This window comes from Aedes aegypti, chromosome 1, assembly GCF_002204515.2.
Source record: "Aedes aegypti strain LVP_AGWG chromosome 1, AaegL5.0 Primary Assembly, whole genome shotgun sequence".
Taxonomy (NCBI): domain Eukaryota; kingdom Metazoa; phylum Arthropoda; class Insecta; order Diptera; family Culicidae; genus Aedes; species Aedes aegypti.
The window spans coordinates 22,028,494-22,052,867 of record NC_035107.1 but is presented as its reverse complement, the minus strand read 5'-3'; the positions used below and the strand labels follow the sequence as shown (position 1 = coordinate 22,052,867).

The 24,374-nt window shown below is 39.7% G+C and overlaps 1 protein-coding gene across 1 annotated transcript; it reads right to left on the bottom strand.

The window, feature by feature from the left end:
* Window positions 1-8,278: 8,278 nt before the first annotated feature.
* On the bottom strand, window positions 8,279-21,573 carry LOC110674789 (adenylate cyclase, terminal-differentiation specific). The gene is made up of 4 exons (XM_021839124.1): window positions 21,285-21,573; window positions 20,801-21,021; window positions 9,217-9,549; window positions 8,279-8,856 (listed from the first exon to the last, which is right to left on the bottom strand). Exons 2-4 carry the CDS (start codon window positions 21,005-21,007, stop codon window positions 8,587-8,589), a joined length of 810 nt encoding a protein of 269 aa, XP_021694816.1. The 5' UTR covers window positions 21,008-21,021; window positions 21,285-21,573; the 3' UTR covers window positions 8,279-8,586.
* Between the last annotated feature and the right edge of the window lie 2,801 nt (window positions 21,574-24,374).

Here is a 24,374-nt window from a genome sequence, read left to right as displayed (position 1 = left end):
CTGTTCTACTCCTTCAATTTCTTGGGTCAAGACTCCTGCGATAGCGCTATCGCTAGCATCAGTCTGCACCGTAAACGGAAATATGAAATTTGGATTTGCCAGAATGGGCGCCGAGATTAATCGCTCTTTCAAACTGATAAAGGCCGCTTCCGCTTGCTCATTCCATTTAACCACCTTCGGTTTTCCTTTCAGAAGGTCAGTTAATGGAGCCGTTATTTCGCTGTATCCTTCTATAAACCGCCTATAGTAGTTTATCATGCCCAGAAACCGTCGTAAAGACCGAATTGAGGTTGGTCGTTCAAAGTTCACAATCGCCTCAACTTTGTCAGGATTTGGTCTTACGCCATTACGGGACAAAATAAACCCTAAGTACGGCAATTCAGGAACACAGAATTTCGATTTTTCTAAATTTATGGACAGGTTTGCTTCCTTTAACCTTCGAGCAACTTCCTTCAAACAGTTGATGTGGTCCTCAAATGTGTCGTTTGCGATGACAATATCATCCAAATACACAAAAACTTTTGGTTCCAATACACCGTAGCCAAGCACTTGGTCCATCAGCCTTGATAATGTGGCTGGACTATTAACCAAGCCAAATGGAAGCCTGGTGAATTGGAACAGACCTCTTCCAAATACCCGAAACGCTGTATATTTACGGGACTCAGGGTGTAAAGGAATCTGCCAAAACGCTTTGGACAGATCTATCGTAGATAAAAACTTTGCAGACCCCAATCGCCCCAAAATCCGATCCTGATGAGGTAACGGGTAGGCATCTCTACGCGTCCTCTCGTTGAGTTTTCTGGCGTCTAAACACATGCGAACTTTCAGACTGGTTTCCCCTTCAGACGTCTCCCCTTTCTTCAACACAGGCACAACCAATAAAGCCCAATCGCTTGTTGATCGTTCGACGACTCCTGCTTCGATCCATTTATCCAGTTCCAGGTTAACCTGCTTCTGGACCTCTGGGGACCACGGATATGGGTTCAAACGCACTGGTGTGGCTGTTCGAAATTCTTCGTCAAACTCGATTTTGTGAGTAATAAGCGGAGTGGTGCCAAGTGTCTGACCCTCCTCAAACGCTTTAAACTCCTTTTTAATGGCTTCTAACTGCTCTCGTTGTTCCACGGTTAGCGGTATCTCCTCCTCCTCGTGCTCAACCTCAACTTCTTCTACTAGCACTTCCGGCGAATCTCTAATGGTGGGTTCTATACCAAAAAGGCGCCAAAAATTCATCCCCAAAATAAATCTTCTTTTCAGCGAGGGAGCAATTAGTGTGGTTACTAGCCTCGTCCTGCCATTAAATGTGATTGGGAGATGCACTGCTCCTCGAACTTCTAAAACTTCGCCTCCAGCAGCAAATAATTTCGTCCTAGTCTGGGATATCTTCATCTTTAGCTTCTGAAGCAATTTTTCCCCTCCAATACCTAGGATTGAAACCTGGGCGCCACTGTCTAGAAGGCCTACCATAGGCATCCCCATCACCTCAAATTTGACGAACGGACGGTTGTCTCCTTCCACACGAACAGTTAACTCCTCCACTTCTGGGTTGGACGGTACGAAGACAGTTAGAGGCTTTTGGTTACGCACTCGACGACCTCCTACGCCGATTTGCGTCCGTTTTTTGGACAAAATAGACAATTTTCAGCGGTAACATCATGCATGCCACATTTCGTACAAAACTTTTCCCGCTTTCGCAGACAAGATTTGTAGTGGTGATTTTTCTCCTTACAGTTGAAACACACATCGCTATCTGGGATTCGATACATTGCAGCTTGTCTTTCCAACGTGCCGCTAGAACTACCCTGTTGCGGTGAAGGTTCTCTTCTGGGGTTCGTGGGTTTTTGATTATCAGTTGGTTTCTTTGGATATTGCGGTGCCTGACTCTTACGTTCATTGGAATTGTTTGCGAAGGATTTAGGTTTCCAGTCTTTCCCACTGAAGGTCATAGGTTTCTGAAACGGTTTTCTAGAAACTTCATGCACCTGCGCGGATTTGGTAGCAGACTCGTTTTCTCTACTTCGGTACAGATACCAATTTGCGGAGTCCAACTTCCTTCCCCATACCTTTAACGCTTTCAAACTTCGAATGTTTTTCACGACCAAGGCATTTTTATAATCGGACCTTAAGTTTCTGAATACGATATCAAACTTTCTTTCCTCTGCGGGTGGTACTGACATGTATCCAAAAATCTCCTTCATCGCATTGTAGTACTCCGTGAACTTTTCTGATCTCCTCTGTCGCCTTTGAGTAGCCTGCTGTTCATAGTGGAAATCCAGGTCTGGCGATTGGTATTCCAGCTTCAGCTCGGTGACCAATTCCTTCCAGTTTCTGAAGTCCTTATTTTTCTTCCCCTCCATGTACCACGTCCGTACTTCTCCTGCGAACAAATGGATTGCTTCGTTGAACAACGCCTTCTTGCTAATGTTCTCAGCTTCGGCTATAAACTCAACCTCGGCAATGAACTTATTCAGCAGTTTTCCATCGTCCTTTCCGTCATACTTCAGCTTCCAATCCGCTACCGGTCGTGGTCTGCGTGACGCTCCTTTACTGCGACTACGACGTGCTGCATCCAAACTGTTGGAATCCTCCTCATCACTCGAACCTGCCGAACTCTCCGAATCATCTTCACTGCATTCCTCGCTAAATTTCGCTTTGCTCTTCTCCTCTCTCCTCTTTTCTGCAAGACTATCAGCTGGCGGTTTACGAGCCTGTCCATTCTTCCCATTCTTTCCGACATCTCTTTTCCCTGACTTTTCGATACTAGCCTGCGGTTGAACCCCCTCACTTGGTGATTCGGTGAACTCGACCCTATCTAATGCTCTTCTCTCCTGATTCCCGCTCAATTCCGTATTCAAACTCAGGTTCAAACTACTTAGCTTCTGCTCGAGATATCTATCAATCCGACTCATAACCGTTTTCATGATCGCATCTGGGCTTTTCATTTTTGTCCTCCTAGTTCTCCTCGGTGTGCTCGTTGACCTATTTCTCCTATTCTTATTTCGCGTTACGACCCTGTCATCTGTCGAAGACGACTCGGTTTTTTCATCTTCACCCTCGTCACCCTCTTTCTCATTTTGAACACTAAGCCTACTCAAATCTTCCTGAAATCTCTCCTGCGTTTCTAGCACTGCATCTGGGTCAGTCGAAAGAAACGAGAAGTAATTGTTCAGCAATTGAACAGCCACTTTTTCGAGCCCTTGCGTATCAAAATTCATTCCGTCTTTCAACCGATTCAACCGAAACAGTAAATGAACTAACCGCGTTTTCAATGGTGGCATGTCGACTTTCTTGACTAATTTGTTTTCTAACGCCTCGCGAATCTTTGCTAACTTTTCATCTATTTCGTGAAATTCTACCTCTAGTTGCTCTTCTTTCAAAGGACAGAAAGTAAATTCGTTTTTATCTCTTTGCAGCTTCATTATTCTTCGCAATTTACGCCTTTTGACGTCCCTCGAATCACCACTAGAAAACTTCTCTCGCCGAATGACAAGTTCATGTTCGACTTCATCGTCTAGTAAGTGCATAACGTTCATCGATTGATAGATCATCAGGTGTTCGACACTCATCATGCCAAAATTAGGAATTCAGTAAGGGAAAATTTAATAGTAGATAATTCAGTTCAGCAAAGTTCAAAGAAATTCAATAAAAGTAGCACAATATATACAAATAAAAATTCAATCAACTTAAGCTAGAGAACATTAAAACTAAAAAAATCAAAATAAGGAAATACGAATTCAATAAATGGTGTTAATTTTGGTGTATTTATGTATTAGTGTATAAGTGTTAGTGCTCATTCAGGACCTTTTTTTTTACTTTTAGCCGCCTATCGACTCAATTGATAATCAGTCTCTGATCTAGTTCAATTTTAACAACTGTTAATGTGCTTGCAATTCTCAATCTTTTTAGCACTTCCGAAACCGATTCAACAAGCCACTACCTTTCAACTTCTCAAAATCAGTCTACGGTACTGTGTTGGCAAAAGGATAATGCACGGATCCTACACAGTCAGTGACAAACTGAATGTGTACTCTCCTCCCGCTCGTGTTAAAAAATTCAAACAATTTTTTATTCTACTCGATCCTCCGTTTGCCTTTCGCGATTTTGGCTGGGAGCCAATTGAAACTAATGTTCTACCCGACAACAACTCAACAGCGCGAGACTCGGACACAGTCACAGGGTCGGCGCACTACCGGGCAACCGGAGGGGCTTCGCGGATTCAAAGGGCACTCAACTATTCAAATAATCACACACACGAGCGGTTCAAATTTTAACGATGTATTTGGCCAAACTGTTCTGGTGGGTCACACTGGATTTTCGGGCACGTACCTGGTGTTCTGCAGTCCAGCGAGCGCTCGCGACGATTTACCGGATTCACTCCGGCGTTGACGGTCTCTCCTACTGACGCTGCGACGATCGGCAAGATGGCACCGATACCAGCGGACAAAGCTTGGGGCAATGGCGGATATGAATGGGCTGGAATGACGGTCTTCAGCGATGTGGAGTTGGTTCGGATGCACAGGCGCTTCCTTCGGACGAAACCGGTCGACGACGGCAAGGCCGCCCTCTGTCGAACCGTGAAGGGAATACTCCTTGATATTTAGGGCCGTTGCCCGAGTAATGTCCTCCTTTGCGTTGATGGCCCTCGGCCAGAGGAACAATGGTCCTTAACTGTTAGGTCTCGTGACTACAAAAGTCACTTCGACCGTAGCGTGCAATGGCGGTCTAAGGACGCGCCAACCAGAATGCTTTAAAGCAAGAACGAAAAAAGGTCCTGGCGAGCAGGTAATTAGGATTCAGTCTCCCTTTTATGCCATTAGGCTAATGGTTTACCTGAATTGCGGTGAACGGTCTCTCCAACTTAACACGATTCACTACTCGCACTATTTTATAAATTTTACTACTCCACTGAGCACTTCTGGTCTACACGCTCGCCTGATTAAAAGTGGGCGATGGCCGCCCAGCAAGCATCCTTTGAACCCTTCAGCCCATTCGTGAAACCGTGTCCCCATTTTGCTGTAACTTCTTCACGCCATGATTTTACGACCGTTACATTAAGTTATGTCGAACTGCCCAGTGGTTTTGACTGCTTATGCTTTTTGAATATTTGAATAATCGATCACATGGTGCAATTTAAAAAAAGGATTGAAATTCTTGTAACAACGGTTACAACGCAAGATTCACAAACGATGGTTTCCCTGTTCAAATTGTCAATGTCCACTTTCAAACCGGTCACCATTTCCTCCCGAATAAGTTTTTCGACACTTTTCGTATTCAAATGGCCGAACCGACGGTGCCACAGTTCAAGGTTCTTCCAGATACGCAGACACGAGAAAAGCGATTCACTCGCGTCGTGCTTCTCCGTGATGAAATTGAGATGATACAGTTTTCCATACCGCGAGCCACACGCGACGAGTTCCGATCCTCGATGGATCCACACTTTTCCGCTCTGGTAGGTAACTTTCATCCCGATCTGGTCCACCCTCATCACAGAGAAGAGGTTGCACCTCAACTCTGGCACATAAAGAACATTGTGAACGAAATAGTTAATATATTTACCTTCCACTAGAGCTTTCACCCTCACTGTTCCGGAATGCTTCGCCAAAATCGTTTCACCGTTCTTCGCTACGGCAATCTCCACTGGGGACTCCAACGGGTTCAGCTTGTTGAACAGCCTCCTGTCGTTCACGTGATGATCGGAGCAGCCGGAATCGATGAACCACTGCAACCGATTGCATTCAACCAGGGGACCAGCAAAAGACGATTTTCCCGTAGCTAACAACAAAAACACGTTGAAGATAGTTTCTCCCTTTATTCAGTGGCTTACACAATTGTTTACTCATTTACTTGCACATTTCTAGGAATCGTGTAACTTTTGAGCAATAGCACACTAAAATCAATTTCGTCATTATGCGCCTTACCCAGCTTAAACCCACGTTAATGAGTAGTTATAAGTTAACGTGAACAACCCAAAACTGTCAGATTCCCCAAAAGTGTCAATTTCCCAAAAATGTCAAAATCATGTTTGCCACGGCTCATATATATGGGGTTGACACGCTTGGAGGGCCCGTGCATTCAACCGGTGGGCAGACACCACTGCTAACACCAGCAAAACAAACGCCGCTGTCCTCTGCGAGATGTGCTTTTGATTTTGGTTTCCCATTCTTTTCACCTTCCTTTTTCCCCAGTCAGTCAGCTTGTGGCCGTCTTGCTTGCAGCCGAAGCATTTCCAAAGTTTCATAATTTTCCGTGCCCTGGAACTATTTTTAAAACACGTTTGAATTTCGTATGGAAATCGCGTTTGAATCACCCCTCGGCAAATTTTACTCCGGGAGGAGCTGTCATTATGTAAATGAAAATGTCATTGAGTAGACGGAATTAAATCTATTTTAATCATTTACTATATCAAAATTAAGATATTAAAGCGCAATAAAATCGTGTTACACTTGGAAAACTGTGCTCTTTCGATCAAGCTACGAAAAACTGCGAATTTTTTATCACTAAACAACCCAATTGTCATTGCAAGCAAATAAAGATAACTTGGCATGTCCCAAAAAATAGCACTTTTTTACCCTACCTAACCCAGTGACCCCCTGGAATAACTCAGGCCACAGGAATATTCCCGAGTTCCTCTGGCCACTTTTAGAAACTAGATATGTGTGCCAGTATAGTGACAAAAAATTATTTATATCCGTCTAGTATTTGCTGAGCGGTGAGGGTTTTAGTATTTTTGCTTTCGCTTAGGCCTATACGGGTTAACAATCCATTGCACAGCCTACTACACTGAGGCAAAAAAACTTAATAGTTTCTTAAGGAATAATTATGATTTGGCGCCACAACGATTATTGTTGAAATTTGTAAGTTTTACTTATGATTTTGGTGAAAAATTTCAGTAATGAATTTCAATGTCAATCAATGAAATTCGGTAACAAACGCAATGGTATTAACTCAAATCGTATTATCAGTCGATTATGTTGTCCGCCTTTTATTTCAGGCGTGCTCAAAAATTGACATGTTTTGATAACATGTGATCTGTTTTCGATTAACTTGTAGTTAACATTGAAAGCGGAGTAGTTCTTCTAGCGATTGGTATGATAATTATTTCAAGTAATTCTTGTTAAAGAATTCAAAGCTCTCACTTATGAAACTTATGATCCCATTTTCGAAATGTTTAAGCGTGCAATGAAACCATAATTTGGCTGGTTCATAAGTCTTGATTTATGGAAAACCTAAGTATTTTTGTCTCAGTGTACACTAATGAGTCACCTCAGTAGTTAAGTTTGTACGGCACTCGTCTTGCATACAAGAGTCATGGGTTCAAACCTCAACAGAAAATATGTTTTTTCATTACTTTGTAAAACTTTTACCTCACTTTTTAATCATATCTCTGTCACTAAAAGATTAAATTTTGCATTCAAAATCTATTGTTTCAAAAAATAATCATGAACATTATAAGATAAGAAGTGGGAGCAGGAGTAAATACTGATGAATTTCTGAGAAACATTCTCAAGAGTTACGTCTGTTCGTCTTTCCGCTGCTTGAGTCGTGGCGCTTAAAACTGATTAAAAACTATCAAAAAGTTTTACAGCTTCATTAATAACGCGGCAAAAAAAAACTCCTCGCAGCTTCTTGCACACGTCAAACGGGCGCTCACCTATCTGCGAGTAGTTTACATAAACTTGACTTGGCAAGCCATAGCAAGAACCTTCTGCTTCTCGCCTCGTTAAACTCATAATTTGTAATGAAAAAGTGCACATACCATCGTTCATCCGCGCTTCTGGCAAGTATCAAGCCAGAGACGAAATAAAGACGCAGTAGTCGGGTTTGGGATGGGTACCACTTCTAGTACTACATTCGGTGCCTTGGTACTACACTTTTCACAGCATTCTAGATTTTGGTCTATTACCTTCATCTGCAAGGGACATGAATATCTTAATTTCGTCTTTGTTACACCTATTTCATGAGAAACGGTTAGCTTTGCATTTTCTGAGTCCCCTCTTCTCATCACTTTTCATTAAAGCTAAGTATGCTGTTGCGCTCAAGAAAAGTAAAGAAATTCCTTGACTGAATGGGTCAAGAAATTTCTTACAGAGAGCCCCCTTTGAAGTGACATATCTTCTCAACTACGTACTGCGATCAGAAAAATGAGATTTTCTTCGGAAGAAATTCTCCACGCATCGAGATAGACGATTCCTTTTCTTGTCAGTAGCAAACCAGCCTTGAAAGCAGAAAGTGGCCACGACCAGGATAAATTTTCTCATTCAATGAACGTCAAGTCGTACTCGTACCAACAAAAAAATAACAAACTTTATTTTAACTCAGACTCGTCGTGGTCGGCAGCCGTGCTCCGATTGATTCGAAGATTAAAACAATTTTTTGACTCGAACAAACTGTGGCAAACCGAGCGGTTCCCATGGGAACCATCCTCCGAAAAAGAAGCTCTAATAAATATTTCCCTAAAAAGCACAAAACACACTGGAAACGTCGCATTCAAACGGCGCACACTTTCCGCTCGGCAGCCGTCCGCCGCAGGTAGACGTTGAACAGCAGCAGACAGACACAGTTGACGGCCAGGGCTGCCAGTATGCTTCAGAAGTTGTACTTCAGGCCGTTGCCGTTGAACTTGACCTGGGACACTTCGTTCGAGGGCGAGAAGGCCACCCCGATGAGCTTGTTGTGAGTGGCCTGGGCATCGGCGGAAGCGTCCTGTTGTTGCTGCTGCTGTTGGCTGGCATCATACTGCTGCTGTTGTTGCTGCTGCTGCTGTAGAGCTTGCTGTTGCTGCTGGATGTATTCGTACTGGGACTGAGGATTTGCTTGCGGTTGCGGTTGCTGGGCGTAGTACTGGGCTTGGGCCGCCTGTGGACGAAATGGAGAGTTATGTTAGTAAGGATGAGCTGAGGTTAAGAGCTTGTCACAAGAGGGTTAATTAATGGTGTGTTTGGATTGTGGTAAAATTATTTTGTTGATTCGCAGTTTGCCTCGTTGAGAATGGTTTATACAGCGGGTATCATCTGATAAGGCGGTAGGAAATGCGATAAGTAGGCCTTGACCAGGTTAAACGGTTTTTTTCATTGCTTTTAGTTTTTTATCCGATTTTAGTGCTCTATGAGATTCTTATGAAATCAATGAAGTTATATACGATGAAGATTTATACTACGTTCAGATTGGAGCTAGTATAACGATTCAACGATAGCAATCGTTTGGCTATTGACATACCTGCTGACTCTGCAGATAGGCCGTAATATCTTCCTGAGAGTAATACTGCTGCTGTTGCTGTTGTTGCGGTTGATATTGCTGTTGTGGCTGCTGCTGCTGCTGTTGCTGTTGTTGCTGGAGCAATCGCTGCTGCTGAATCGCTAGCCGAATGTTCGGGTTGATGTAGTTGTCCTGAACGGTGGTGTACTGAGGCTCGGCACCGGTCTGAGCCGCTCCAAACTGCGACGTGAATCTACTGTAGGGTTGCTGTTGCTGCTGTTGTTGTCCATGGTAGTAGGCGGCCTGCTGTTGCTGTTGAAGGGCTGCGTTTCCATGGTAGGTTTGTGGCAATGGCTACGGACGAAAGAAAACACGTGGCATGCTTAGTTGAATATCTGTTTGAAGTGGCACTTGACCTTGTCAACGATCAAAGCGACGAGAAAAGGAGTCGTAGTCGTGGAAGCGGTGAGCACTCAACGTCTCCATTCGCTCTATCTATCGCTATATCAAATTCACATTCCAAACACCTGAGCGAAATGAGATTTAAAATGCTGTGCGGCAACAGTTGCCTGAAAGAGCTGCTGCTACTCAAGTGGAAGTTTGCATTATTTTTCTTCGTTCGTCCGAGCGACAGACGGAAATGCAATTCAAGGAACGAAGCAAAAAATACCGGAAAAAAATGACGGACTGAGCGCGTGAAAGGAACTACAGTCAACTCTGCGTAACTCGGTGTTTCATCTCTCGATATCGAGTTATGGAACCATTGTAAAATTTGGTTTTCATTACTACCTCGATGTTTCCTCGGAACGCATTTGCACTGATTTTGTGCTCGATGGTCCCTTCACTATCTACCTATGGAGAACTAGCTGTTTCACTTCTGCTCGGCGGAATTGGCCACTTCTCGACTCTCGGTGATTGCGGGAGGGAAAATAGCATGAAGCTCATGAATAGCAATTTATTTTTATGCTCCGACCGCAGATTGTGCTGCACTCCGACAGGAAGTGTGATTCCATTTCAGGGCAGTCAAAAAATATACGCGAAGATAAAAATCGTAAGAAAGTGCAGCATAAAGTTTTGAGGAGCAATTGTGTGCACATTTCCGGGGATGTAGATTGGTTGGTTTTCTGCAGCCGGTGTTATAATACTGTTATAACTTTGGAATATCTTTATATCCAGTGAATTGGAACAAAAAGTTTGATTTCGTTTGGGATAACTTTCATCACTTTTTCACAATCCGCTTAAGGATGATCAAAATCTGAAATAGCCGTTTTTTTTTAAATCGACTTTAAAGTGTTGAATTTTTTTTTTCAGTGTAGAAAATGTGTTTTTATTTTTTCAATTTTTTCTCTAAAACGTCAGGAAATTTCACGACAGTCCCGCATACAACACTTTTTTGTAGGTCTTATCGTTTTCGAGTTATACGGGTTTATAAAAAAAAGTAAAAAAAAAAACTTTGACCCTTTCCAAATGTTAGTTTAGATCGATTTTGAAAAAAAATCAAAGTATGTAAAGTATCTTAGTTTCACATAGTCTTCACACCCAGAAAGTTTCATTGAATTCTGAAGGGGTACTGCCAATCCCTTTGTCGAGTTGGCGTGAAATCCGTCTAAACAAAAAAAAACGATAGAAGAAACATAAATAAGGTTTAAAAAGCGAATAAGACTGTAGGAGGTATAAATATGTAATAAGCTATCAGACTGTAAAGGCAAACAGATAAAAACCAATAAAACAACAGAGCGAAACATCCTTCAAAGTTTAAAATAAGGTCGAAAGATGACAACAGTGAACCAAAAAGGCAAATAAGGGCGAAATTAAGACAAGGAAAAGATAACATTATGCACCCCCGGTTATTTGAACGACACTCTATGCAATCGGTTTTCACGAGGATATTTGAACTGCTAGTCACCCTACAAACAACCGAAAAACTTGTTTCTGGTTACTGTAGGGATAGTGAAAGGCAAGGAATAAGATATAATTCAAATGTGAAGGAATGATACTAGTTCTGATCGTAGTAGGCAGTTGTTTCTGAGTAAGAAAAGCAGAAGTCAGTTTGTTGGTGTGTTTTGGAGAAAATAAACGTGTTTCAGTGAAACGAGTGAAAATTAGTGTTTTTGAAATAACAATTATTACCTAAATTATGTGAAGAATGGTCTCGAGAAAAAGACAATTCACTACATGGCGCAGCTGCTCCCTAAATAAATAATGTATCAAGAAGAGCGGGTGGATAAATCGTTTGCATAGTTTTCATCACTCGGTGTGCATTTTCAGGTGTGCATTATCTCAACAAGTGTTCAGAATCGCCTCACCGGACACTTTATGCTGCTACTTTCTCCGAACTGGAAGTGAGTTATGAGTTTGGAAAGAAATAGTGCAACAATCTTAATGCTGAAAGTGCAGAAACGTGTGGATTTTGATTTTTACGGAGTCCTAAAATGAATACGCGTCGGTAACAAAACGACCAAGAGGTGATCGTTGCATAGCAACCATTGATACATAATGATTCGAAGTCTAAGGTAGGTGACATGCAGTGCGTTGAAAGTATGGAAATGCAGGACATTGTATCATTGAACGGAGCCATCTAATCGAAGTGTGCTAGTAGAGTGCAAAGCTTTGAAGTACAGCAGAAAACAACAGTCATTAGCGTGGTTTCCAAAGTATCATCGCAGCCGATCGATGATGCTTTGTGCAAATCACATTTTTCAACGCACAAATGGTTTCAGGAAGTCTGACAAAAATCAGTCAATAAAGTTTATGAAATCTGACAATAAATCTGTGAATTAATCATTTGATGAAATAAAAAGACAGATAATCACTACTAAGTACCCTGCTGGATATTGTATAAGCCATGGAATAATCTAGTCCACAATATTTAAAAGAGTCTATCTCAGAAATTTTGGAACCTGTGAGAATAATGTCCATGATTTTATAAAAAATCATACTTCGAATATTGTCTGGACAGTATATAACCTAGTATTATTAGAAAAACCCGGAATGTCTAAAAATCTGATTAAGCTTTTACGAAAATATTGGTCAGAATGTCCAGGATTTGACAAGAATCGTGTGTAAGATTACTTCAGAAACTCACCCAATGAACATTACAAAATGCTACTTAGTAATCCAGAATGATAACCAGTATTTTGAAAGGAATCTGTCAAAAATTCTATTATAAATTCCTGGGGATTCTGTCAAAATCATACATACAAGTCTATAATCTTGCAAACGATTTCAGAAAATTACGTATTGTATTCGTAAAAAATTCTGACTAGAAGTCTATGGAATCCAGGTGAAGATTCTGTGAGAATCTTGCCAATGTTATCGGTGAAAATTACGTCAAGAATTCCTAAAAACCGTGTTTAAGATCCTGCGAAAAGCCTGTTTTTTTAATAATCCTGTCAAGGATTCTGCGTGAATCACACCCAGGTGTTAGTATTTTTTTCCAGGATTCTGTGAGAATTTGAGCCTATGATGCAGTGAAATGATCGATGAAAATTTAGACTTCGGTCAATGAGTTTTGCTTGGGCTTGTTTTGAGTGCCGAAGGAAGTCTGAAACATTGTTGGAGCGCCCAAAATTTAAGAAGGTTAACGAAAAGGAAACAAAGTTAAACCGCTTCGTTGCATGTCTTTCTAAAATATTAGGTCGAAGCAAAATTGAAAACTAAATAATCTTGGTATGTTCTAACTCCGGGTTGGTACAATAGTCAACGGGCCGTTACGTTGAAAAAAAAGCGAGTCCTTTGATATATTTGCTATAACTAAAGAGTCCCCTGATAAGGTATCTTATAAAAAGAGCGAGTCCCCTGAGATAGTAGATTAGCAGATAAAGTGTGTCCAAGTAGCTAACTAGAAAGTATGTCCCCTGAGAGGGTAGCTTATTAAAAGCAAGTCACCTGAGAGAGTAGTCTACAAAAAGTGAGTTCCCTAAGAGGATAGGTAATAAAAAGCGCCCCCTGTCCCTTGAGAGGGTATCTAATTAAAAGCGAGTCCCATGAGAGAATAGGTAATATAAAAATGAGTCCCCTGAGAGGGTGCCTGATAAAAAGCGAGTCCCCTGAGAAAGTAGTCAACAAAAAGTGAGTCCCCTGAGAGGGTAAGCAATAAAAAAATGAGTCCCCTGAGAGAGTATCTAATAAAAAGTGAGTCCCCTGAGAGGGTATCCAATAAAAAAACGAGTCCCCTAAGAGGGTATCTAACAAAAAGCAAGTCCCCTGAGAGGGTATCTAATAAAACGCAAGTTCCTGAGAGGGTATCCACTAAAAAGCAAGTCCCCTGAGAGGGTAGTCTACAAAAAGTGTGTCCCCTGAGAGGGTAAGTAAAAAAAGTGAGTCCCCTGAGAGGGTATCTAATAAAAAGTTAGTCCCCTGAGAGGGTATCCAATAGAAAAACGAGTCCTCTGAGAGGGTATCTAACAAAAAGCAAGTCCCCTGAGAGGGTAGATAATAAAAAATAAGTCCTTTGAGAGGGTATCTAATAAAAAGCGAGTCCCCTGAGAGGGTAGTCTACAAAAAGTGAGTCCCCTGAGAGGGTAGGTAATAAAAGGCGAGTTCCCTGAGAGGGTATCCAATAAAACAGTTAGTTCCCTGAAAGAGTAGTCCACTAGTGAATTCACTGAGAGGGAAAGTAAAAAAATGAGTCCCCTGAGAGAGTATCAAAAAGTGAGTCCCTTGAGATGGTATCCAATAAAAATTTAGTCCCCTGAGAGGCTAAGGAATAAAAAATGAGTCCCCTGAGAGGATATCTAACAAGAAGCAAGTCCCCTGAGAGGGTAGGAAATAAAAAGCGGGTAGTCTACAAAAAGTGTGTCCCCTGAGAGGGCATCCAATAAAAAGTTAAAGTCCCCTGAGAGAATAGGTAATAAAAAAACAAGTTCCCCGAGAGGGTAGGTAATAAAAGGCGAGTCCCCTGAGAGGGTAGTCTACAAAAAGTGAGTCCTCTGAGGGTAGGTATTGAAGGTAACTGATAATCTAAGTCTTTAAAAAAAGTCAAAGAAGCATGTTGAGAACAAAGGTAGACGATGAAGTAAAGTTAGAACATGTGAATAGTATAGCCGTTTAAAAAACTGAAGTAACTTTGATATCTTATATTCACTCTGATGTTCTGAACAAAGATGGACGTTGAAATAGAGTTATAACATGTAAAGTGTATTTAGTAATATAAGCACACTAAAAATGTTTATCTTTTATATTCTCTTTGATGATCTAAGCCAGTGTTTCCCAAACTTTTTTGACTTTCGCCCCCTTGAGGCCAACAAATTTTGGAATCGCCCCCCTAAATGAATATATGTATAAAACACCATTCTGAGTTGAATTTTAGAAATTGGTCAATTTATCAGGTTTACTAGTGAAGTAATTTGGCCGTGAATCGCAAATCAGTCCGATGCATTTTTGTCAGAATTAAATTGATGTGATTTTTTAACGTATTGTCCATTGATCTTTCAGCTGCACTCACAATACCACAATATTTGTTCAGTAAGATTAGGAAAATCACTAAATCAAATTGTTCCGCAACGAAACGTATCCGCATATCAATCACATTACAGATTTCCGCAACGTGTTAATAATGAAAAAGGAACTTAAAAATTTTAAGAAAAAAAACTTATTCAACGAGATTTTATTTTAAATTCCATGGAACAAAATCATGAAAAGTAGCATTTTTATTTGTATTATTTGATATCGTCATTTTCCCGGGCTTGGTGGTGACTTAAAAACTTTAAATAACTTATGGGAGTCAAAAACATAATGAATTGTTTTTCTCATTTTCATAATGTTCGGCTTTTTGTAGGAGTTGGTGTGCAACATAAAAAAATCAATATTTCTGTCAGTCTTATTTGAAGTTTTCTGTTTTTGGCAATTAGTGATTATATCCATAGCACCCGATTTTTGTCAGTCAAATTTGACACAGGTTTTGAAATAGTTGGTATCATCATAACTGATAAGACCACGTGTAACCACAATTCCAAAATAAAAAATGTTCATTTTTTGGTAAAAAAAAAACAGATTCCACCAATAAAAACTTAAGCTGCCTAATCTTAAGTATTCCTACAAAAAAGTTACTAAATATTTGTTCTGATTTTGAAATGAGTTCCAAAAAAATCTAACTGCTCCATCAAATGTCTCACTTCAAAAATACTTGCAATGATATCTGTGACTAAAAACTATTCAAATTTAGGGGTCTATTTTGTAAATCGATCATATTCATGTGACTCATCTGTTGTCACTGTCGATCAAAGTAAGCATGCATATTTCAGATGTCACCCGTCGACTCCCATAGTAATCCAGTCACATAAAGTGACAACTGTCGAAAAACTCGAGTGACAGGGCCGTGTCGAGTGAAATTTTTGGGCGACAGTGACTCCAGTCGAGTCATTTTGATCGACTCAACTTATAAAATAGACCCCTTACATTATCTTTTGATAAAATATCAGTGTCTGATTCAAGTTTCAAAAATATAAACATTTTGTTTTTGACATTCATAAAGTATTTTGAATCAACATGAGTATATTTAAAAGCATAAATAAATGTAAAATAGTATATTCTCCTATAATTTGCATGATTTTTCAATCTCATTACAAGTACTTTTGCCCCCTTTCTATGCGTTTTCGCCCCCCAAATTCAGTTTTACAAATTTTCGCCCCCCTGAACCCAAAAATCGCCCCCAGGAGGGCGAATTCGCCCACTTTGGGAATCACTGATCTAAGCCTTCAAAACTTTATCCAAAGACGCATTTTGAGAACAAATATAATCAATGAAGTAGAGTTAAAACATGTATAGCGTGTTTAGCCAATTAAAATTGTAAATAACATTGATCTCTGAAAAACTCTATTCAAAGTAGAATTTTTTAACAAAGATAGACAATGCATTAGAGTTAGAATATATAAAGTGCATTTAGCCATTAAAAAAATAGTTTCGAATTCTTGTGCTTTCTTCGAAGTTCTGATCCTGCAAAACTATCCGAAGAAGCATTATGAAAACAAATATAGACGATGAAGTAGAGTTGGAACATGGTATGGAAAGTGTATTTAGCCATTGATAAATTCAAATATTTTTTATCTCTTACATTCTCTTCGATGTTCATAGCTTAAAAAACTATATACAAAGTTGTATTTTGAAAACAAATATAAACAATAGAGTAGAGTTAAAAGTGTGGTTAGCCATTCAAAAAATTATATAACCCGAGATGAACTAGCCCAGGGCTAAAAATCTCGTTAATAAAGATAGAAAAAAAAAATTATATAATGTTGATCTCTGGTGTTCAGTTTGCTGTTCTGAGCCTGGAAAATTCTATCGGAGCTAGCATGATGAAGTAGAGTTAGGATATATTAAGTATTTTAGTTATTAAAAAAATAAACAAATAATTTTGCTCTGTAATGCTTTCTCTGATGTTCTGAGCTCGAAAAATTATCCGAAGTAGCATTTTAAGAACAAAGGTAGACGATGAAGTGGAGGTAGAACATGTGAAGAATATTAAGCCATTTTATAATCCAAATAATTTTGAGCACTTATGCTTTCTTTGATGTTCAAAGCCTGACACTTATCCGAAGATACATTTTGAAAACAACTTAGACGAAGAAGTAGAGTTAGAAAATGGAAAGAATATTTAGCTAGATAAAAATTCAAATAATTTTTATCTCTTATGTTCTTTTTAATGTATAGAGCCAGACAGCCGTAGCGGTAAACGCGCAGCTATTCAACATGACCATGCTGAGGGTCGTGGGTTCGAATCCCGCTGGTCGAGGATCTTTTCGTAAAGGAAATTTTCTAGATTCCCAGGGCATAGAGTATCTTCGTACCTGCCACACGATATACGAATGCAAAAATGGTCAATCGGCAAAGAAAGCTCTCAGTTAATAACTGTGGAAGTGCTCATAAATCTGAGAAGAAGGCTTTGTCCCAGTTGGGACGTAACGCGAGAAAAAAAGAAGAAGAAGCCTGAAAAACTCCGTTCGAAGATGCATGTGAAAAAAAAACTTTCCAATCAAGTAGAGTTACATGCGAAGTGTTAGCAACTCAGAAAATCAAATAATTTTGAAGTAGTTTTTTTTAGAACAAAAAAAATGGACGATGAAGTAGAGAAGAATATCTAAAGTGTGTTTAGTCATTTCTAAAGTCAAATAGTGTTGATCGCTTATGTTCTCTTTGAGGTTCAGAGTTTGAAAAAATCTATCTATCTACAAAAATGCGTTTTTAGAAAAACAAAGACATAAACAATAATTTAGAGTTATTACAAGTAAAGTGTATTGTGCTATTATAAAATTCAAATATTTTGATCTCTCATTTTCTTTTTGATGTTCTAAGCCTGTGAAATTCTATTAGTAGCATTTAACGATTTCAAGGATTTTAGCCTTTTAAGTTCTAAATTTGAAACTTAGAAAATTCGAAAGATTTATATATATATTTTTTTAAATAATACCATATAGCATTATGAAAACAAAGATATATTAAGAAATAATATATAGAAATGAATGAGAATGATCAGGAGTAAAATATACAAAGAAATGTTCATATTTTATCTCAATTTTATGCAGGTCGATATCTAAGATAGTTCTACAACAAAGAATCATTGATATAAATTTAGGTTTGAGGACAATATTTCAGTTATGATTAGCTGCTTAAAAGGAGTACTGGACGGAGAAAACATAGCGTGAATTGCTAGTGATTAACAATAAAACCTAAAAAACGTAAAGTTGCAGCATGTCTATATAATAACTATTTTAGCGATGTATTCTAGGTGTATAAAAACCAAATAAGGTATGAAAACGCTCTAATTTCATCTGTAGGAAACGTTACAACTTAAAGGAGTGGTTCCTCAATTTGCCAAGGAGTAGACAGACCCATTTGTTGATGACATCTTCATCTATAAGCGTCGTGGAAATAAGTGAAAAGCGTTACTCGATTAACTATTATAGGTGAAACGTGAAAAGAATTAAACATGCTTTTGTCTTTTCAGAACTCAATGGAAAATCTTGGGAAAATATTGGAACAGATGGTGTTTGCATAAGAATGATGAAGCTTGAAATCGAAGATTCAACTGAAAAAAGGAAGCAACTGAACAGCAAGAAATAAATTTGTAATATCTAACTAAATAGATTTGAATCACAGTTTATAACTAAGAGTAGAGGAAGAGGTGAATGGGTGAATGTAGGGATAGTGAAAGGCAAGGAATAAGATATAATTCAAATTTGAAGGAATGATACTAGTTCTGATCGTAGTAGGCAGTCGTTTCTGAGTAAGAAAAGCAGAAGTCAGTTTGTTGGTGTGTTTTGGAGAAAATAAACGTGTTTCAGTGAAACGAGTGAAAATTAGTGTTTTTGAAACAATTATTACCTAAATTATGTGAAGAATGGTCTCGAGAAAAAGACAATTCACTACAGTTACCTCATTAGCTGTTTTGTTTTGATTTTCTTCTTCTTTCTGGCGTTACGTCCCCACTGGGACAGAGCCTGCTTCTCAGCTTAGTGTTCTTATGAGCACTTCCACAGTTATTCACTGAGAGCTTACTATGCCAATGACCATTTTTGCATGTGTATATCGTGTGGGAAGTCGAGAAAATTTCCAACCCGAAAAGATCCTCGACCGGTGGGATTCGAACCCACGACCCTCAGCTTGGTCATGCTGAATAGCTGCGCGTTTACCGCTACGGCTATCTGGGCCCCCGATTATTATGTGTTCCCTTTCACGATGTTCTATTTCGCTCTACTTCGTTCCATGAGCTTTGAACCATTTTCAATTTGAACGATGTGCAGAGTAGAGGGGTTAGAATTGAAAAGTGTTCAGATTGAAAGTGGTCAATGCTACGGTGATATTCTGTACAAGTTGAAAGGCCCAACAAGACAAGGATAGGCCAACAATAGCCCGAAAGGACAAAATAGATAAAAAAAAGTAGGACTGGCTTAAATAGCTTCAAACTAGTAGAAGAACCAAACAATCAAAATGCCAACGGAGATTAAAAAGACCAAAAATGTAGAACAATAAAAAAGGCTTAAACACACAAAAAACGAAACAGGTTGAAATCAGGAAATGCAAGAAAAGTCACGAAACGGCTACTATAAAGCGTGTCAGCTGTATAGTCTCACTATATTAGCTGTCACTAGCTGTCAAGTGACCAGTGCTTATAATAAAAAATTACATTATATGTACACTTCTAAAAAAATAGTGACCTGTTTCTCTCGCTCAGAATCTTTCAAAGCATTCCTAAACAAAAGCATAACAAAAAATTGAAAAAAGTTAGCAATTGATTGATCTATGGACAAAACCCTCACAAGACTTTCTAAAACCATTATTAGATCACTTTGCGCCTAAGAGAACCCTTCCACACCAATGAATTCTAATGACCCATTACCCCGAAAAACATTCGACACATTTCCAACGAAAGCAAATGGTCGGCAACGGTCCGTGCCATAACACTCAAATTATTTTCCATTTTCACAGCTGCCGCATGGAATGACAGCAAAAGAAACAAAGTAAAAATATCCTTTCAACAGATAGGGCATCTAACTAATTGCCATTCCTACCGTTTCGCCACAATCTCCCCTGCACCTGGCCTGCTTTGATTGCCTGGACACTCCAAGTGCAATCTAATTACCCCATTGAATAGTTCCGTCGCCACTGGAAGCAAGAAGAGCAAAATACCATTAATGTTTTACGTTTTCTTTTTTTTGTGTCTGTCGCAATCGGACATGATAAGTGACAACCGAAAACGGCGGACGGTTGGTGTCCATTACAGAAGATGGTGCCCTGAATGGAAGCTTGTGCAGATTTCATAGGGCGACGTCCCAAATGGTACCATTGATGGTCATTTGTTTGACATTCATCCGTAAAAAATGGCACTTCAAATGTCACATTTAAATAACCATAGTACATATGGTACGAAAGTAATTCCAATCGTCCATATTAGGAGGAGTGACCTTGTCGTTTAGTATTCAGGTAACGTTTCGGTCGTATGTCTCGTTGCCACTGGGTACCGTCTGGTGTTTTTTTTTGCTTCTGCTGACAAGTCGCTCGACGAAAAATGTGCTTTCAGTATACTTTCCGGCAAGTTTTTGTTGAACTTTCTGTTGCCATTTTGTTCGTGTGCACAGATGGATGCAACTATGGCAATCACAGCAGCCCTTACCATGGCACGCTTTGTTTTTTGTTTGGTTCATCTTTTCGGCAACATATTTTCTCTATTGGGTTACTTTGTTTTGCACTTCAACAACCCCCATGTGCAAAAAGTATATCTTTCTAATATACTGATTTTTCAATTTAAATTTCCTTTTAGTGGTCTTTCCTCTCGCGAAGAAGTCACTCTTCTTTACTTCTTATCGAAAACAAGCTCGTAAATTTTAATCGCTTCCGTTCGAGAGTGCACAAAGACAAACTTTTCCCACTTTTCGTTTCAACCGAAGTGAAAATGGGTTCATAAATCTCATCTCGTTCTCGACGCTTGTACGACAATGTATAGCAGACACAGACAAACAGACGCAACCAGATGATGATTGTGCTAGCCGATGATAGCCTAGATTATGCTAGATGATGATAGCCGATGGATTTCAAAGAAAATTTGTTGTTCTAAATGTTACATCTGTTTATCTGTCGTATAGATATGTGTAGGACTGTCAACACTTACGGCATACTGTGGCTGACTTGGCTGCTGCTGCTGTTGCTGTTGGGCGGCAAAGAGGCTGCCCTGTTGCCCGTTGAAGTAACGGGTGAAGGACTGCTGGAAGCCGGGCGTCTGAATCTGGAAGCTGTTCTGCGATGGATCGTTTCGGAAGGACAGCTGGGCGGATGCCACCGTTGCCAGGAGCAACACGCTGACGAAGCGGAAGACCATTTTGGATGATTGATCTGCATTTTGAATGGGGAAGGAGATCAATACGAAACATGAGACAGTGTTGCCAACAACAACTGCAAACATTCGAGGGATTTTCAATTTATTTCCATGGAAACTTCACACAGTAGGCGAGTTTATTTTTTTTAGATCATCCCCCGTGGCGTCTCACTTTCACTGGCACACAATCATCCCAAATGTTTGCTTTCCACTTATTTTTCCTTCTCAAACCACGACCGTCACTTCCCCTGCCTGCCCTCTCACCGCACTTTTCACTTACATTTGTAGAATATTCTTGCACAAACAGAAAACTTGTTTGCTTTTCACTCCCAACAGAAGAACAAAAACAAAAAATGCCCACCAGATGTCACCTTTCCCGATAAGCGCTTAAAGCCAAACTGTCCGCATGGTGTCCTTTGTTTCGGTTTTTTATCGCTTTTGATTGACCGCAGTTGGCACCTCCATAGTTCACCACCTCCTTAAACGGTTCTTCTTCGTCGTTGTTGTTGTCAACTTTGCTGTGAATGGGGAGGAAGGACGTTTCGGTTAATCCAAAACGCTAAGCCAACTGTGAACTGAGCCGCAGTGGCAGTAAAGTTTGCATAAACGATTAAATAAGCGACGGCGTGGTCGAAGAATGGACGCCATGCATTTCCCTCGCTTCTTTCTCGGCCTGAAACCATGGCCTGCTGTGCACAATATGCCGTAAATTTTTATTTCCATTGAATCGGTGACAGGTGTGGGTGGTTGGGGGGACCAAGCGAATGTGTTTATGAAGTTGATCCATTCATTTTTTTTCTGGGTGGTTCGATTGGGGGCGGCAATGTTTGATATGAAATTCATTCGGTTTGCAGTACAAGCTTCGAAAACGTTGATTTTTATATTACATTAATTGGTATTTTGATTTGTGATATCACAATCAAAACAACAACGTCGTCAGTCAAGTTAAAGCCAAAAAGTTTCTAAAAGTTTTTAATTTCTTCTTTCAAAATACAGTGGTATTCCGTTTTCGGCAACAAAGTCGAAAATTTGAGTTGCCAAAAACAGAACAGGATGATGTTACATGATCCCTACGTTACTTCGGAAAGGTTCATTTTGAAGCAGATTTACAAAGTTCAGGATCATGCTGTGAATCTATTCACCCGTAATTTCAATTATGACAATTGGTTCACTTTTATCGCTTACAAGTTTTTTTTATCGCTTAAATATTTTAATCGATGTAGGGGAACTTACGTATTCTCGGCAATCTAAGCAGCTGGACTTAGAAAAAGGCAATTATACACAACCATTAAGCACAGGAATTAGCATGAGACACCTGAAATACACTTGAGCACTCTTTATTCATTGATTATTATACACATAACACTATTTTATTCTCTAAATCATCTGTTTTTCCTTGCCAAAGTCACGAGGCACTTGTTCTATTATCGGCAATGCAATTACTATTGTCGGCAACAAAAATGTTCACTTCGGCAATCCAAAACTGTGCAAAAACAAGCTTATGTATTGGTTACTTTTCGCATGTGTTGACAATGACTGAAATTAAACGTCACTCATTAAGTTCTACTCGCTGAAAGGGCCAATGCAGAAAAATACAGACTACACTGAAAACACCGTTGCAGTTATAAATACAGTAACAAAGAATCAAATTGAATGCACAACGCCGCTTAATTTGTGCAGACTAAGGCGCCGTCCACATATTATGTAACGCTGTAGCGGGGTGGGAAGTAAGCTCAAATGTTGTGGCTCATACATTTTTTTTTTCATACAAAGACCGTTACGAAGGGGAAGGGGGTCGAAAATTTTTTCATTTATTTCATCGAATATGTTTTGTATCAAGTCTTACTGTAGCAGCATTTTGGCTGTGAAAATTGACATGCCATGGTTGTAAACTTGCAGCAGGTGCGATTCTAACCAAGAACCAACCAAAAACGTGCAGCGTGACGTCATTGTTAATTGGTTCAGAATATTGTGCTCCGCAAGGAAAATCTACGGAACGCAATGATTGGATAATTTGTATTTCAGAATTGCGTTTGAATTCCGTCTGCGCGTTACTGCCACCGCTGGATGTTGATTTAAAATGAGCGCCGGAATATTATCCCTTTTATTCGCTTCTGATCCACACCATCTGTTCGTTAGTCCACTTAAACGCACTGAATTTAGCCGTCGGATCACGCTAGAGAACATGCAACACCCGCGAACGTACTTTGACGAACGGAACGTAATTTATTGGTCTTAATTTGCTTTCACAAGATTACAAATTGCACTCGCGACATGTGATTGAATAACGGACTGTATCGTTGGATGGTTTATTTGAGACTGATAGCATACAAATTTCTGACCTTACTACTAACCGGCTGCGATGTTTTTCACTGTCCGATCGTTATCTCTGGTCGCGCCTATCGGCGATCGTGAAGCGATCGGTATAGCATGAAATAGGTTCACATTTTGCTTGGGGAAAAGTAGAGCAGCTATATCTTCTAACTCGGACACTAATGGTTAATTTAGTGATCTTGTAGTAGTAGTGGTTGAAATGCAAAATCTAGTTATCTACTATATGATCTGTATCGCATCAGCGCAATACAGTGGGCGATCGGCGCAAACACCATCCGTCCGCATTCAAACAACACGCATGACTTTTGTCGTTACGAAAGGAAGAAATCACAAAAGAGAAAAAGATGGACACACCGTCCTCTGGTTAGTGCCGACGACTGTAACTCACCACTTGCTACACACTGGTTTCACTTCTTTCGTACTATATACCATCAGGATCACTAGATCATTTTTTCACAAATTTGTTCGAGATGGATAGGAATGACGTCATCAAGTAGCTGTCAGTTTTCGGAATATATCACCTTCTCAATATAGTAACCGTGGTAATCCTTGAAATTATCTACAACTACAGTCGAAATTCGTTCGTTGCATTATTTTTAAGTGGGCTACGTTTCAATTGGGCTCCCGTTAGTTGGGCTATAGCTCACCTAAAACGAAGGCAAACGTCATTTTCAGACATAAAACGCAATTTATCAATGTTTATAGCTTCGTTTGTTTGTTTTATGTTATTTGACAACTCGAAACTCAGCCCGATTAGTCAAAGTCTTGCACTAAGTGGGCTACAGGTTTAGCGCAACGAATGAAGGTTGACTGTACCATCGAAATATTAGATTCATAGAACTAGTAGTTTATTTTGAATAAATCATCGAAAAAAGCTTGAAAAAGGCCTTTTTAAATTGTCACTTTTAAGGCTTCACAGATAATCTCGCTTTTAGGTGGACGAATACTATTTAGAAATCTCACATTCCTGTCCATCATATCATCCATCATATTGGAAAGCTCTAGAAAATTTGAAAGGAACACGATTCTCTTGATT